Raw genomic sequence first — 12,751 nt, forward strand, 5'->3', positions numbered from 1 at the left:
AGCTTTACAACTTTAATTCCCCCTAACATCAGTTTTATAAATGAACAATGTGAGACGATGGTGGTCCTGAGAGAGGGGATGTGTCCTGGACTGGATGACGGTTTAATCCGCGACCTGCGAGCTGCTGACATTAAAACAGGTGTGTGTGTGTGTGTGTGTGTGTGTGTGTGTGTGTGTGTGTGTGTGTGTGTGTGTGTGTGTGTGTGTGTGTGTGTGTGTGTGAGAGTGTGTGTGTGTCTGTGTGTGTCTGTGTCTGTGTGTGTGTGTGTGTGTCTGTGTGTGTGTCTGTGTGTGTGTGTGTGTGTGTGTCTGTGTGTGTGTGTCTGTGTGTGTGTGTGTGTGTGTGTGTGTGTGTGTGTGTGTCTGTAATCATTAGTTGACAAACATTATATCTTTTCTTTTTGCAGTTGAGGATCTGGTCTCATCTGACATTGAAGAACTGGCTCAGAGATGCTCCGTGTCCTACAAGGTAAATTTATATCATTAATTAAATATGTGACTCATTCACTCAGGTGAAGGAGTCTGAAGTCTGCTGCAGGTCAGGGAGTTAAGCACCCTGGATGTCCGCCACGTTGGATCGACATCAAGCCTGTTCTAGAAGATACGTTTGTAACTCCTGGGGATTAAAAAAAAATCCTTAAAATACAAGACACTTTAGAAAAACAGGAATATACCGCTATACTTTTATCACAATATTCTATATAATATATATGTCATTTATCCTCACCTCCTTAACCTTCATGAGGCTGCGTTAAGTTTGAATAGTTAGAGACATCCCACCACATAAGAGGAAGTGTATTTCTCCTCCCTGAGATCATTAAGTTGCTCCTCCGTCCATCGCTGCCTGCAGCAGGTTCAGTCTGATCTACACTTCCTGTCCAGCCTGTCCAGCAGGCATCCCCTGAGCTGATAACCAGGCTCCCTCTGGTCCATCGGTCTCCTGCTGTTGATCTGAACCTCTGTTGAGCACACACACACATTACAGCAGCCAGGAGGTCAACGCTAGGCCATCTGCACTGACACGCGTATCTGACAGGCAGCCTGCTGCAGAGGGGTTCAATTAAAACTGCACAAAGCAAGATTTTTTATTTAAAAGCACACCCATCTGATGAGCTCCCGTCCCAAATTGGGGCACCGACGCTTCCGCTAATTGAGACCCAACAGATTTGCCTCACATAGCCGAAAATAAATTACCTTCTCTTTGACATGAACTCTGTCAGGGAATCGTCTCTGCCACAAAGAAGAGACTCATCCGAGTGGGAGCCTGATAAACAGCTGAAAATGTTTTTTTTTCCACAGACAGCTGGACTCTTTATCATTTAGTATCCCCCCCCTCTCAGATTTCATATAAAGCGTCACACCCCCAGCTGGGCCGTGGACGCTGTGTTTTGATGCACAAACTGATGTCACTGTTGATCCAGCGGGATGTTGTCCCACTGTAGTGTTGTGACATCAAATACTCTTCAAACTTCGCTCGAAGAAAGAAACTCAAACCTCCATAGACATTCAGATACTTATTTGATCAAACGGGAATCTTCTCATGGGGTGACGCAGGGCCGGAAAGTGTTATATTTTTCCCCCCTCAGTGACACTGAAGAAGGTCACTTAAAGTTCTGTGTTTGAAGAGCCACGCTGATTTGTTAAAAGAAAAATCAAATACAGACACCTGATATGAAAGTCGACCTTTTCTATGTGAATTGTTTAAACATTATGCAGCATGACTTAAAAACTTTTTAAAATAGCAGTATATACATCTCTCAAACATTATAATGCATTGTAAACATATTATAGTGCAGACTACGATAATGCTCAGCTCTGATTCAGGCTGTGTAGAGTCGTAACACTACCAGAATTTTAAACTTTCAATCAGTTATAGTAAAAATCAAACAATGTCAACACCTGTTTCGATACCATGGCAACAAAAACAGAAGTCTAATCTTCACAACAGGGTCCTAAGTCTCTAACTAGACTCTTCTCCTCTGTCGCCCCCCGGTGGTGGAATGAACTACCAAACTCCATTCGACCTGCAGAGTCCCTCTGCACCTTTAAGAGAAAGCTAAAGACCTTATGAACACCTACAACCTTAATGATGATGATGATGATGATGACGTGGAGGGTTTTTGTGCTGATTAGAACTCTGAAGAACAGCTGTCGATGTGGTGCTCTGCCTCTGGTCACTTCCTGTCAATTCCTCTGGTCACTTCCTGTCAGCATCTGTGTGTCCAATCATATTTAAAGCTGTTTGTTTGAACTTCCTGACGTTGCTTCCTCCTCTTTAGATCCTTGCTTGTGTTGTTCTTACTCTCTGATGTTCATCGCTTTGGATAAAAGCATCTGATCAATGAATTGTAGAATTGTAGAAGTTCAAGGCACTGACTATTGGGTAACTTCTTGTTTTTTAATTACCAAAAATAGCTGGAAAACTCCTGCACAATGTCTAAATTGCACAAATACATTGGCAACATATTGGTTGTGAAATATTGCCAATGTACAGTATATATGCAGTTCAGACCGCTCTCTCTCTCTCTCTCGCTCTCTCTCTCTTGCTCTCGCTCTCTCTCTCTCGCTCTCTCTCTCTCTCTCTCTCGCTCTCTCTCTCTCTCTCTCTCGCTCTCGCTCTCGCTCTCGCTCTCTCTCTCTCTCTCTCTCTCTCTTTGGGTTAAGGTCTTTTACCTGCTCTTTTTTCAAATACAATTTGAATTGTCTTTCAACTGATCCGTTAATTGTTTCAGCTGGAGTTTAAAGTATTCCATTTTTGGGCCAGGAAGGAAAAGACATAATTTTTTTGGGGGGTTTTTAAAGATCCAAACACACACCTCTACATGATCACGCTCTGATAACCACTATGACCCACAAACGGTCAAATGCAGTGTAATGGGAAGTCTTCGCTGGATGCCCCATATTACATTTGACTGGATGCATTAATGAATTCACCCTCCAGCGCAGGATGAGTCATCAAACATATTTTAATGTTACAGAGGTCGACGAGTTACATATCCATATGGAAATACTCTGAATCTCTGACTTTATTAGACGGATACCAAGAATAAATCTCAGAATGATTAATACTGGGAAACAGAATTTGAGCTAGGCTTTTATTTTTTTGAGTGTTCATGTTTCATTTTCATGTGGCATAGTTCTGCTTCAAAGTCTCCCAGAATGCACTGTGATAGATTAGTCGGTGAAAATCCTAGAAGGCCTAGAAGATACTGTTCTCATTAGCTTAGAGCTTTTTTTTTGTACGTTTCCCAATTATAAGTAAAGAAGCAAGAAGGTTGTTGTTTTGTGTAGAAGTTCTGATTCATTTGCAGCAGAGCAGTTTTCATGCAGTTCAAAGAAGCGATCGGGAGAAGAAGCCTTGTTGAGACAAAGACTGTCCAGCAAACTGTGTGGAAACTGTCTTCAGGTTTTTGATATTTTTGCCGATGGAAAGATGTCAGATTGTTATGTTCAGGGGCGTGTCCAGACTTTTTGGACTGGGTAGGCACACTGACTTGTGCAGGGGTGGCCGGAAGTTTGTTTGCACACACATGAATGAAGAACATTTGACTTATAAGTAAAACAGGATAATAACAGCATGTACAACTTCAATCTTAATTCTTCAGGGACTCAAAACAGTACCTCAAAATTCACAAATTATAGTATTTTAAAAAGTTGCAAACTAACATCCTATGAGCTTCCTGTTGCAACACAGCTTGATTAGTGGATTTCAACATAAGTCCCACCTCTGGCAAGGCAAATAGCCAATAATACTCAAGGATTTTGGGGTGTCACCCGTCTGGACACGCCCCTGGTTATGTGTACTTTTCTCCCTCAGACGAGAAGGATGCTCTGGTTTTGTAGTGGTTATGGGCAAGGGTAGCAAAATGTTTAATAGTTTGTGTTAACACGTGATTTGAAACGATATAACCTCTGAAGATGATGGATAAGCACCAAAGCTTTAAACAAACTTGAGATATCCAGTCATATTTTTTATCTAAATTCAAGTCCTCAGGTCGGCAAATCCTCCCGTCCTTTTGGCGTCTCAGAAAGATGCAAACATTACGTTGATGTCTCTCACAAACAGGCAGACAGCAGAAGAGGTTAAAATGCCTAAACTGCACAATTTCAGTACATATTTGTGGCCTTTGTATATGTGCAATGTAGGTAGTGTGCAGGAGTTACCCAGTATTGGGGGCTTCAGACTTGTATGTTTTTGTTACCATGGCATCAAAGCAGGTATCGATATCGTTTGAGTCTTAGAAGTATATCCCAGTTTAAAATTCTGGTATCATGACAACCCAGTTTATGAGAGATGGGATGTTATTCTGTAGAGATCAATACTGCCTTGGGGATAATGATTATATGGACTCCATCATAATGAACTGAATGGTTGCTTCTTGTCAAATGTTCACGTTCTACCTTTGTAAAGTGTAAACAGAAGGAGGGTTTGTGTGTCTGTGCTCTGCAGCAACACTGCTTCTTTTTAATTGGGGCATCGAATCTGACAATTAATATGCAAGTGTGCACCGGTGAGTGCACATGTTTGCAATTAAAATTTCGAAACACATAAAGTGCGAAGTTTGGAGCTGAAAATAAAAATGGATGCCACCTTGGCTTTGGGAACCTGGAAGCAGCTTTTGTTTGTTTCTAACTCTTACTTATATTTTATGATTAGAACAGCACAGTGATGTAGAACAGTAAGACAGAGGAAGTAATGAGTCAAAGGAAAACACAAGCATGCGGTCAACAGTTAGTGTGCGTTGTTTTCCTCGACACAGGAGTATGTGTGAAACGTTGCAGACATCTGTGGTTCTGTGGGAAACGTGTGTAAAGGTTAAAGAAAACACAAAAAGAACAAACAGATAAAAGACGCAGCAAAAGTGTTTATGTAAATCATTTGTAAATCTGTTTACACAATTAAAAAATTCTGTGCCCATGGATTCGCAATCTGTACGCACAGATTTGTAATCTCTACCGACAGATTTGCGATCTGTACGTACAGATTTGCGATCTATACGCACAGATTTGTGATCTGTACGCACAGATTTGTGATCTATACGCACAGATTTGCGATCTGTACGCACAGATTTGCGCTCTGTTCCCAGTTTACAAATTTGTGCCCACGATTTATAGGAAACCGTGCCCACAGTTAGCTAATCCACAGATTTACAATCTGATTTACAATCTGTTCCCAGTTTACAAATCTGTGCTTGTGGTTTATACCAAACCGTGCCCACAGTTTACAAAGTTTACAAATTTGTGCGCAGAGGTTACACAAAAACCTTGCCCAGCTTTTTGTAAATCTATGGGCACTGATTATACACACAGATTTGTAAACTGTGAGAATTTAGCTTTTTTTCTTCCTGCTTTAGACTTCAAGGGTTTCATAGGCATGAAGACAAAATGTTAATAGGAGGGAAAAAAAAACAATTAGTGGTAGGTAGAAAGTAGAGTCCCAATGTTTAAGTGCAGCCACCTCATCAAAGAAGATTAAGGATAGCTGTTGTTGACGTATGTGAGTAACCTGCTTGCTCTGTTTATGCTTCTCCAGCTTCAGGAATCAAATCATCAGTACATACAGGAAGCCATAGCTGTAGCAGACAGTGTGAACATGGCTGTCATTTTGGCAAATCCTCCGACTCGCATTAAAACAAGCCAACATTTTTACTTTGCACGAAGGCTCAATTGGGCAGAAAACGATCAAATCTGGCCGCATCGCCCGAGGTACACGTGTTGTTGTTGTGGATCCATGCTGCAAATGTGCGTACATCATATGCTGCAATCTTTTTTTTGTATTTCAGGCTCTGTTTGCCATCCGTCGAGTGCTGTTGGCCCAGCACACAGCGTTCCCGGTGTCAGGAGCTGATCTGTATGAAGAACTATTGAGCTCAACAGCCATCCTCTCCACTGGAAATCCCAGGTAAAGACAATCGTGCACACACAGCAGCAGCAGAGCACACCGCTTTGTCTTCCAGGCTCCGAGGGGATTTGACGGAGGGCTCAGAGCCACAGGAGCTGAGAGGAAGGTTCACCTCCAAAAAAAATCAAATATGTATTCCTGAGGACAGCAGCTCCGCATGTTTATTTTAGAAGCAAAGGTGATTTTCTGCTGATGCCTCTTTTAGTCTACAGAGGTTTAGTCCATTGTTGCTGCCCGCTGTATGTCAATAAGGTCCTTGATGTGTTTGCTAGGAGAAGTCTCTCTAGTTTGTAGCTGATATTTTGGTTCCTGATACTCTAAAATTCTAAATTTACATGCAAATAATTAGTTTTCCTCTGATATATGTAAAGCTATTTTTGTCTTAGGTTGTACCAAAAGTAAACACACGATGTTGAACGTTACATAGCCTGTGATAAACATTAATCAAGATCTCTCTGCTCAATTTGATATAATAAGTCAACTATATTATTCAGACTTAATGCATGCAGTGGTTTGTTCGTCATACCCATCTTTTGTAAATTAGGACTCAGAAATCACAATATATTGCCTAGCTGACAACATGGCGAGTTCAGGTCAGGAAATGACAAAAACTGCACTAAACAGACAAATATATCTGCCTAAATATGAGACATGTGGGCTGTACTGAGATCCCTACAATTCACCTGAACTCACTCACAATTCACCAGAAGCCAAGTTTACTGACATTTTTATGTGACCTGATTTTAAAGCTGGGTACGTACTGTTGTTTCCTCTCGTTTATCTCTAACCTCGATGCATACAGTATGTAGTGATGTGATTCTTCTGGATATATCTGGAATTTCTGATTCGTCATCGTGAAGAGGACTCGTGAATAATGGAGACACATAAAAACACATTCTCAGAGAAGGGCGGTAAAAAAGCTGTTTTGTGAAGTCAGGAGAATTTAAATGACATCCACAGTTTTCCAAATATCCATGCTTATGCTTCCAAACCTTTTTTAAAATACGGCCGCAGTGTGACACGTTAGCTGTTGGAAGAACATGAGCATCAACACAAATTACAATACGCTGTTAGCCACCATCTAACCGCACCGCTAATGACACGTTGATCCAGGTCTGATTAGAGATTTGTTCCAGTGTGTCATGTGTGCTTTTTTTTTGTCCAGTGAAACTGTGTGGCTTCGTCCTGTGACTTCCTTAAAGTAGAGTAAGGATTCCAAGCGTTTCTATACATTTTAGTTTTGCTGATCTAAACTGCCGGCCGAGAAAATCATCAGATTATAATCCATGAAAGGACTGCGCTTCTCGATTTGAATCTGAACAGTACCTGGTCCTGACACGGTTAGCTTCACCGTGATCCTCCAAGTGGGCCGCCCCAGGTTCAAGTCCGACCCCTGATGTCCTCCTCTATCCACTCTACTGTCTACATGAAGCCAAAAGCCCCCAAAAATAAAAGGAGTAAAAAGAGAGCCGTGCTTTATGACACTGAAGACGCTGACTTTAGTCGGGTCTGATTTTTCCTCCCGATGCTTTGAGTAGACCAATCAGCTCTTTCCCATTTCAGAAGTGTTGTTTGTGTTTTAGCAGCAATCAGTCAGAACGCTGACGCTGCTCTCTGCAGCTCAGTGGATGACATCACATCCAGACCCTCTGTAGTAAATCCTTTATCATGATCTGTATTATACTGTTAGTCTCCGCCCCCATCTTAGGGGTATAGACTGAGATTTGAAGGTCAAAGGAGAGGATCATCAGATAAAAAAAGGCTCTCAATCCACCATCACAAGAGCAACAGATGCTTTAAAAGTCGTTTCTTTTCTTCATTCTTTGCTCCTCAGCAGAGCGGCACACAATGACGACACAGAACGCGTGTTCGATCGATACTTTTGTGCATTACCAAAGATGTTTTGCAACCAGATTCCTCTCCGCATTGATCCACTTCTATCAAACTAAAAAATCTTCTCAGTCAGTCATAATCAAGTTTGCATTGACCCGTGTGGGCAGAATATGCATCTGGCAGTACGGGAGCTGTGGTTATAAATACAGCAGAGCAAAAAAAAAAAACACGGCGTCCTTTTTAGAAATGGCCCGTGTGCGACAGCAAAAAGCTGAATTCTTCTGCGCTTGTTGTTGTTCCATCGGGCTAAAGTGCCTCCTGATATATCAGCTGCCTTAACTTGGCCTCCAGCCTGACCACTTTCCACCAAAATACTCTCTCTCTCTCTCTCTCTCTCGCCAAAGTGCTCGAAAACATTTAATGACTTGAGAGAAACCTAAAATCCCCTCTGCTCCCAGCATGGCGTTGCGTTACAGCGTTGCTTCCATCCACCTGCCAAACGGGAGACATGAGACCCATCGTGTGCAGCGTGCACAGAGACGAGTGCTGTCATCAGTCTGTAGTTAGAGTGCAAAGTGTTGAAGTTAAATATCCGCAGTGTGAAAAGAAAAGGCTCTAAAGTGAGGGCTGCATGCTGCTCTGGACAAATCTGTGCTCTGAGCCAGCATGCTGTAATTTATAGCACAGTACAGAATAATAAATCATCACAGGTGTTTTTTGTCTCCGTGGCTCATCTTAAGTGGGGTTTCATAAATTAGTTAGTGCTCTGGATTAGTGATATGAAACTGATTCAGCCGTGCGGGGAAAAGGCTGTGTTTGATTTGTGTATATTGGCTGCGCTCTACTGGTGAAAAGGTGAACTGCTGAATGTTCAGGCTGTCAATTTTTTTTTTGCACACTCAGTATGATGTGTGGTTCATGCACAGACTGAACGCTGCACTCATTGTTAGGTATCCAAACTAAAACACGTCCAGGCTGTCAGTCCGAGCCTCCTGAAGCCTGCTGTGGTTACTGAGACATTTTGAGAGTTGGTGTTGATTCAGTGTTAGAAGTGAGTTTGTAAGTTTTCGCTTGTTTTGTATCAAATCTCTACAATTGTACAATTCACTTAGCAGACGCTTTTATCCAAAGCGACGTACATCAGAAAGTAAGCAAGGATCTAGAGAAAAGGGAACAATGTCAGTAAGAGCAAACGATCAACTTTGAGTCTGATTGGACACACTGGTGCTGACAGGAAGTGACCAGAGACAAAGCACAACATTGAGGGCAGTTCTTGAGAGCTCTAATCAGTATAGAAACCATCTTATAAGTCGTCGTTATCAAACAAAAACCATCGTCATTACCATCATCATCATCAATAATATGGAGACCATCATCATTAAGTTAGTAGGTATTCATGAAAGAGCTGGGTCTTTAGCTTTTTCTTAAAGGTGCATCTCTTCTTTGATTTTAGAGATTTGGCCCAAAACGTAAAAACACTTCAGTTAATAGAACAGAATGTTATTTTTGTCCGCGATGTGGAAAATGTCTTCGGCTTCACAAAAACAAATAAAAAAGCATGACAATGACAAAAAGCGACCCTCTCCTTCCTCACTTCCAACGTCGATCCACAATTTAAACGAATTCTCAATCCACAAGATTTATTAACAAATAACACAAAACTAAGTAATTCTTCAGGGAGAGCGCCGGCCAAATAATAAACAGAACATCTCAGTGAAAGCATTTCAGCTTTACCCTCTCTGCTTCAAGCTGTTTGATTTGTCCACTGTGAATCAGAAATCAGAGAAGGATGAAAAGACTGCTCGAGCTTCAGAGAGTCTGTTTTTCTGATTTTTGAAATGTTTGAGATTTAATCAGAAATCAAAGAAAAGTCGAGGGACTGCAGATGAGAATTAGCCCGAGGCTAACTCTGGTGCAATGCATGAAATGGCAACATTTATGTTTTTAATATTGTACATGGTCCAATAAAAAGTAAATGTAGTGTTGTAGTCAAGATCAAAATAACCAAGACCAAGACGTACCAGAGTCCAGAGTGCTCAGAGACCGAGACAAGACCAAGACCAAGGCAGGGCTGGATCGAGTCAAGACCAAGACCATAAAGATCACTGAAAAATCTTCTTGCATTCAGGGGGCGTGTCACTCATTTAGACCGCAACACCAGGAAGGTTGCAGCCGTAACCGGGGGATAAAAATCAAACTACAAATACTTTAAAGTTATACCCTGTTTCAGAAAGAGACGTTTTCCTTCTAATCACAGAAATGATGTGGAAAAAAACTACCTGTCAGTGGTGGTCTTGATTTAAAATCTGGATGCCGCCCAGTCTGAGACCGAGACAAGGTCGAGTAAAAATGCTTTCAATTCAGAGACGAGACCTTCAAAAAGTGGTCTCGAGACCAACACCGATCTTGAGTACTTCCACACGAGCTCTACTATAACTAATTCTCTATCTGGTTAAGTCCATTATTTCATATTCTAACATGCACTGATCATGTTTTTAGCTAAATGATGAGAAAACAGTCTTTGGCAACACAAAACATTTAAAGCTAAAGAAGGAAACAGAAAAAGGAATATCATTTATGAATCTAGCTGATGAGAGTACCAAACAAAATGCACAAAGACCAACAGGAAGAGGAGGCTTCAGAAGGTAAACAAAGCTCATCAGATTTCTTTCTGCAGCGCTGCTTTGTCTCACAAACAGAGCTGATGATGAGGAGGCTTTATAGCTGTCATCAGCGGCTGTATCATGTAGCCCACATCAACAGTTGACAGTATAATGGCACACTGATATTATAATGACATGCATGGGCTCATGTTTAGAAATGTGTGGGTGTGAAGAAGTGATCACCTCTCGTTGAAAAATGGGAGAGCTTTAGTCCTCCATCAGAGCCGCCCCTCATGACCAGCTCAGCCTTGGAGTTCAGCGTCTGTAGCAGCCGACATCCAACGCTACATTTAAGCTGCAGCTGACACGAGAACTAGCACCCTGTTGAAGGCTGACTCAGCTATTTTTAAAACCTTGGTCTTATTTTTACACATTTAGGGTCTACATGGATAGAAGGTGCAAAAGATGCTGAGTCAATTAATGAAGTAATGTATGAATAACCATTATAAATAAATATAATAATCAACTATTAAAAAACCTGATATAGACAGATCTTGGTTATGTGCAAACACGCATACAATCTTTGATCTGCAGGAAATGACGCACACTTATTTTTTTATATACATATATTTTTTTTCTTTCATTTAATCGTTTTCTACTTCTTTTTTTTATTTCTTAAACAGTAAGCTTAACCTGACTATCTATATCTTTGTAAAAAGGAGGCACAAAGCTCGCTCTGGATGCTGCCTCTGTTATATGCATTTTGAATCTGCATCTATTTATATGTATTGTTTCCTATGTATGTGAAAAAAATGTTGCAAATATGTGTAAGTAGAATGATCGTAAACGTTAATGTATTGCAATAAAAGTATTAAAAAAAAAGATGCTGAGTCAGTAGATCAGCTCGGCCTGCAGCTGTGACACAGGCAGCGATGTAATCCCTGCAGACAACTAAAGTACTGTCACTAAATGTTCAGACTCAGATTTTTATCCTAAGTCTCTGACAAGCTGTGCTTTGCTTTCTTAACTCCAACCGAACAAACTCTTGCAGATAAATCATATTTTTATCGTCATTATGATCGCTATGTCTGTGAGAAACTAAACAAAGCCGGAAATGGAAAATTGGATCTTCAGAAGACTCAATAAGAAAATGTGAGCCTCTTTGTGGCTTCCACTCCAATCATACACTCAGATGAAGACCTTCACTTCCAAGGACAGCACGATACTCTGATCTCACTGATGAGCGCAGCCCATGGGGAAATTCAGAATCTGGGCCTTTTTCAAGGACAATCACTTCACCCCCTCGGAGCCCTTCCAGGAGCACAACCTGATGTTTCATCAACACTCGCTGCCCCAACTGTCAGGAGTAATCCATGCAAGTCCATCCCGACCCATTCTACTCTTCTCCATCAAGCTGTGGCTGATTAAAAAAAAACCACCATCAACCAACCACAGGCTCCCAGTGATGCGTCCCCATCGAGCTGTGGGGACCTTGGCTATGTAGATTTAACGGCAGCGCTGTCACATCCATCATCAACACGTGCAGGCGGAGATGATGAGATTACATAAACTTCACAGATCGTTTGGCTCGAGCGCCAACGCGGACAAATCAAAACATTCCCGTGCTGAAGGAAAAACAGCAGTGACAGCGTAACTTTGTATTCTGTCACATGTGACGGCAGATCAGCAGCTGACGCTTTCTGGTACTTTGTGCTTTGGACATATTCGGGACAGAACTCAAAACATATTTAGGTTGGATTCCAAGATGAAGCTCAGCCCAACAACAATGGACTAAAAAAAAAAAAAAAAAAAATTTAAATGAGAGCAGTCAATAATATATCTATAGATAGAGAAGAATATCATGTTATGTTTTATTATTCTATATTGAGTCTGGCTAACCTCCTCCTGAGAAAAAAAGTGTTTTGATATGGATTTTTTTAACATAAATTAATCAATCAATCAATCAAACTTTATTTATATAGCACCTTTCAGACAAATTCAATTGCAGTTCAAAGTGCTTTACAAGAGTGCAGAAAAGTTATTGATTAAAAAGTAGTTTATAAAATCATTGAGAGACTAATGCACACCAATAGAATAAGAAATAAAAAAAGAAAAAGAAAAAGAAATCTAAAATTTAATACGACACATGAAAGCAATAAGATATTAAAATTAATACATAGGAGAAGAATATTTAAAATTGGAGTAGGATAAAAAAGACAATACAATAATGTTAAGATTTGAATTGATATAAAAGCCAGACTGAATAAATGAGTTTTAAGACTGCATTTAAAAATCTCAATATTCCCGGCTCCTCTCAGACCCTCAGGAAGGTCGTTCGACAGTCTCGGAGCGTAACAGCTGAAAGCAGCATCGCCAAAGGTTTTTGTCCTGCTCTGTGGAACAACTAAAAGAG

The 12,751-nt window shown here is 40.9% G+C and overlaps 1 protein-coding gene across 1 annotated transcript in view; it reads left to right on the forward strand.

Annotated features, from left to right (window-relative positions):
* rad51d (RAD51 paralog D) overlaps positions 1-12,751 on the forward strand; it is a 21,715-nt gene continuing 8,964 nt past the window's right edge. Inside the window, exons 1-3 of the mRNA XM_061056163.1 lie at positions 1-139; positions 408-469; positions 5,784-5,902. Of these exons, the coding sequence (XP_060912146.1) occupies positions 58-139; positions 408-469; positions 5,784-5,902 (263 nt within the window). The 5' untranslated portion in view covers positions 1-57. The remainder of the gene's footprint in view (positions 140-407; positions 470-5,783; positions 5,903-12,751) is intronic.

This window comes from Labrus mixtus, chromosome 14, assembly GCF_963584025.1.
Source record: "Labrus mixtus chromosome 14, fLabMix1.1, whole genome shotgun sequence".
NCBI lineage: Eukaryota > Metazoa > Chordata > Actinopteri > Labriformes > Labridae > Labrus > Labrus mixtus.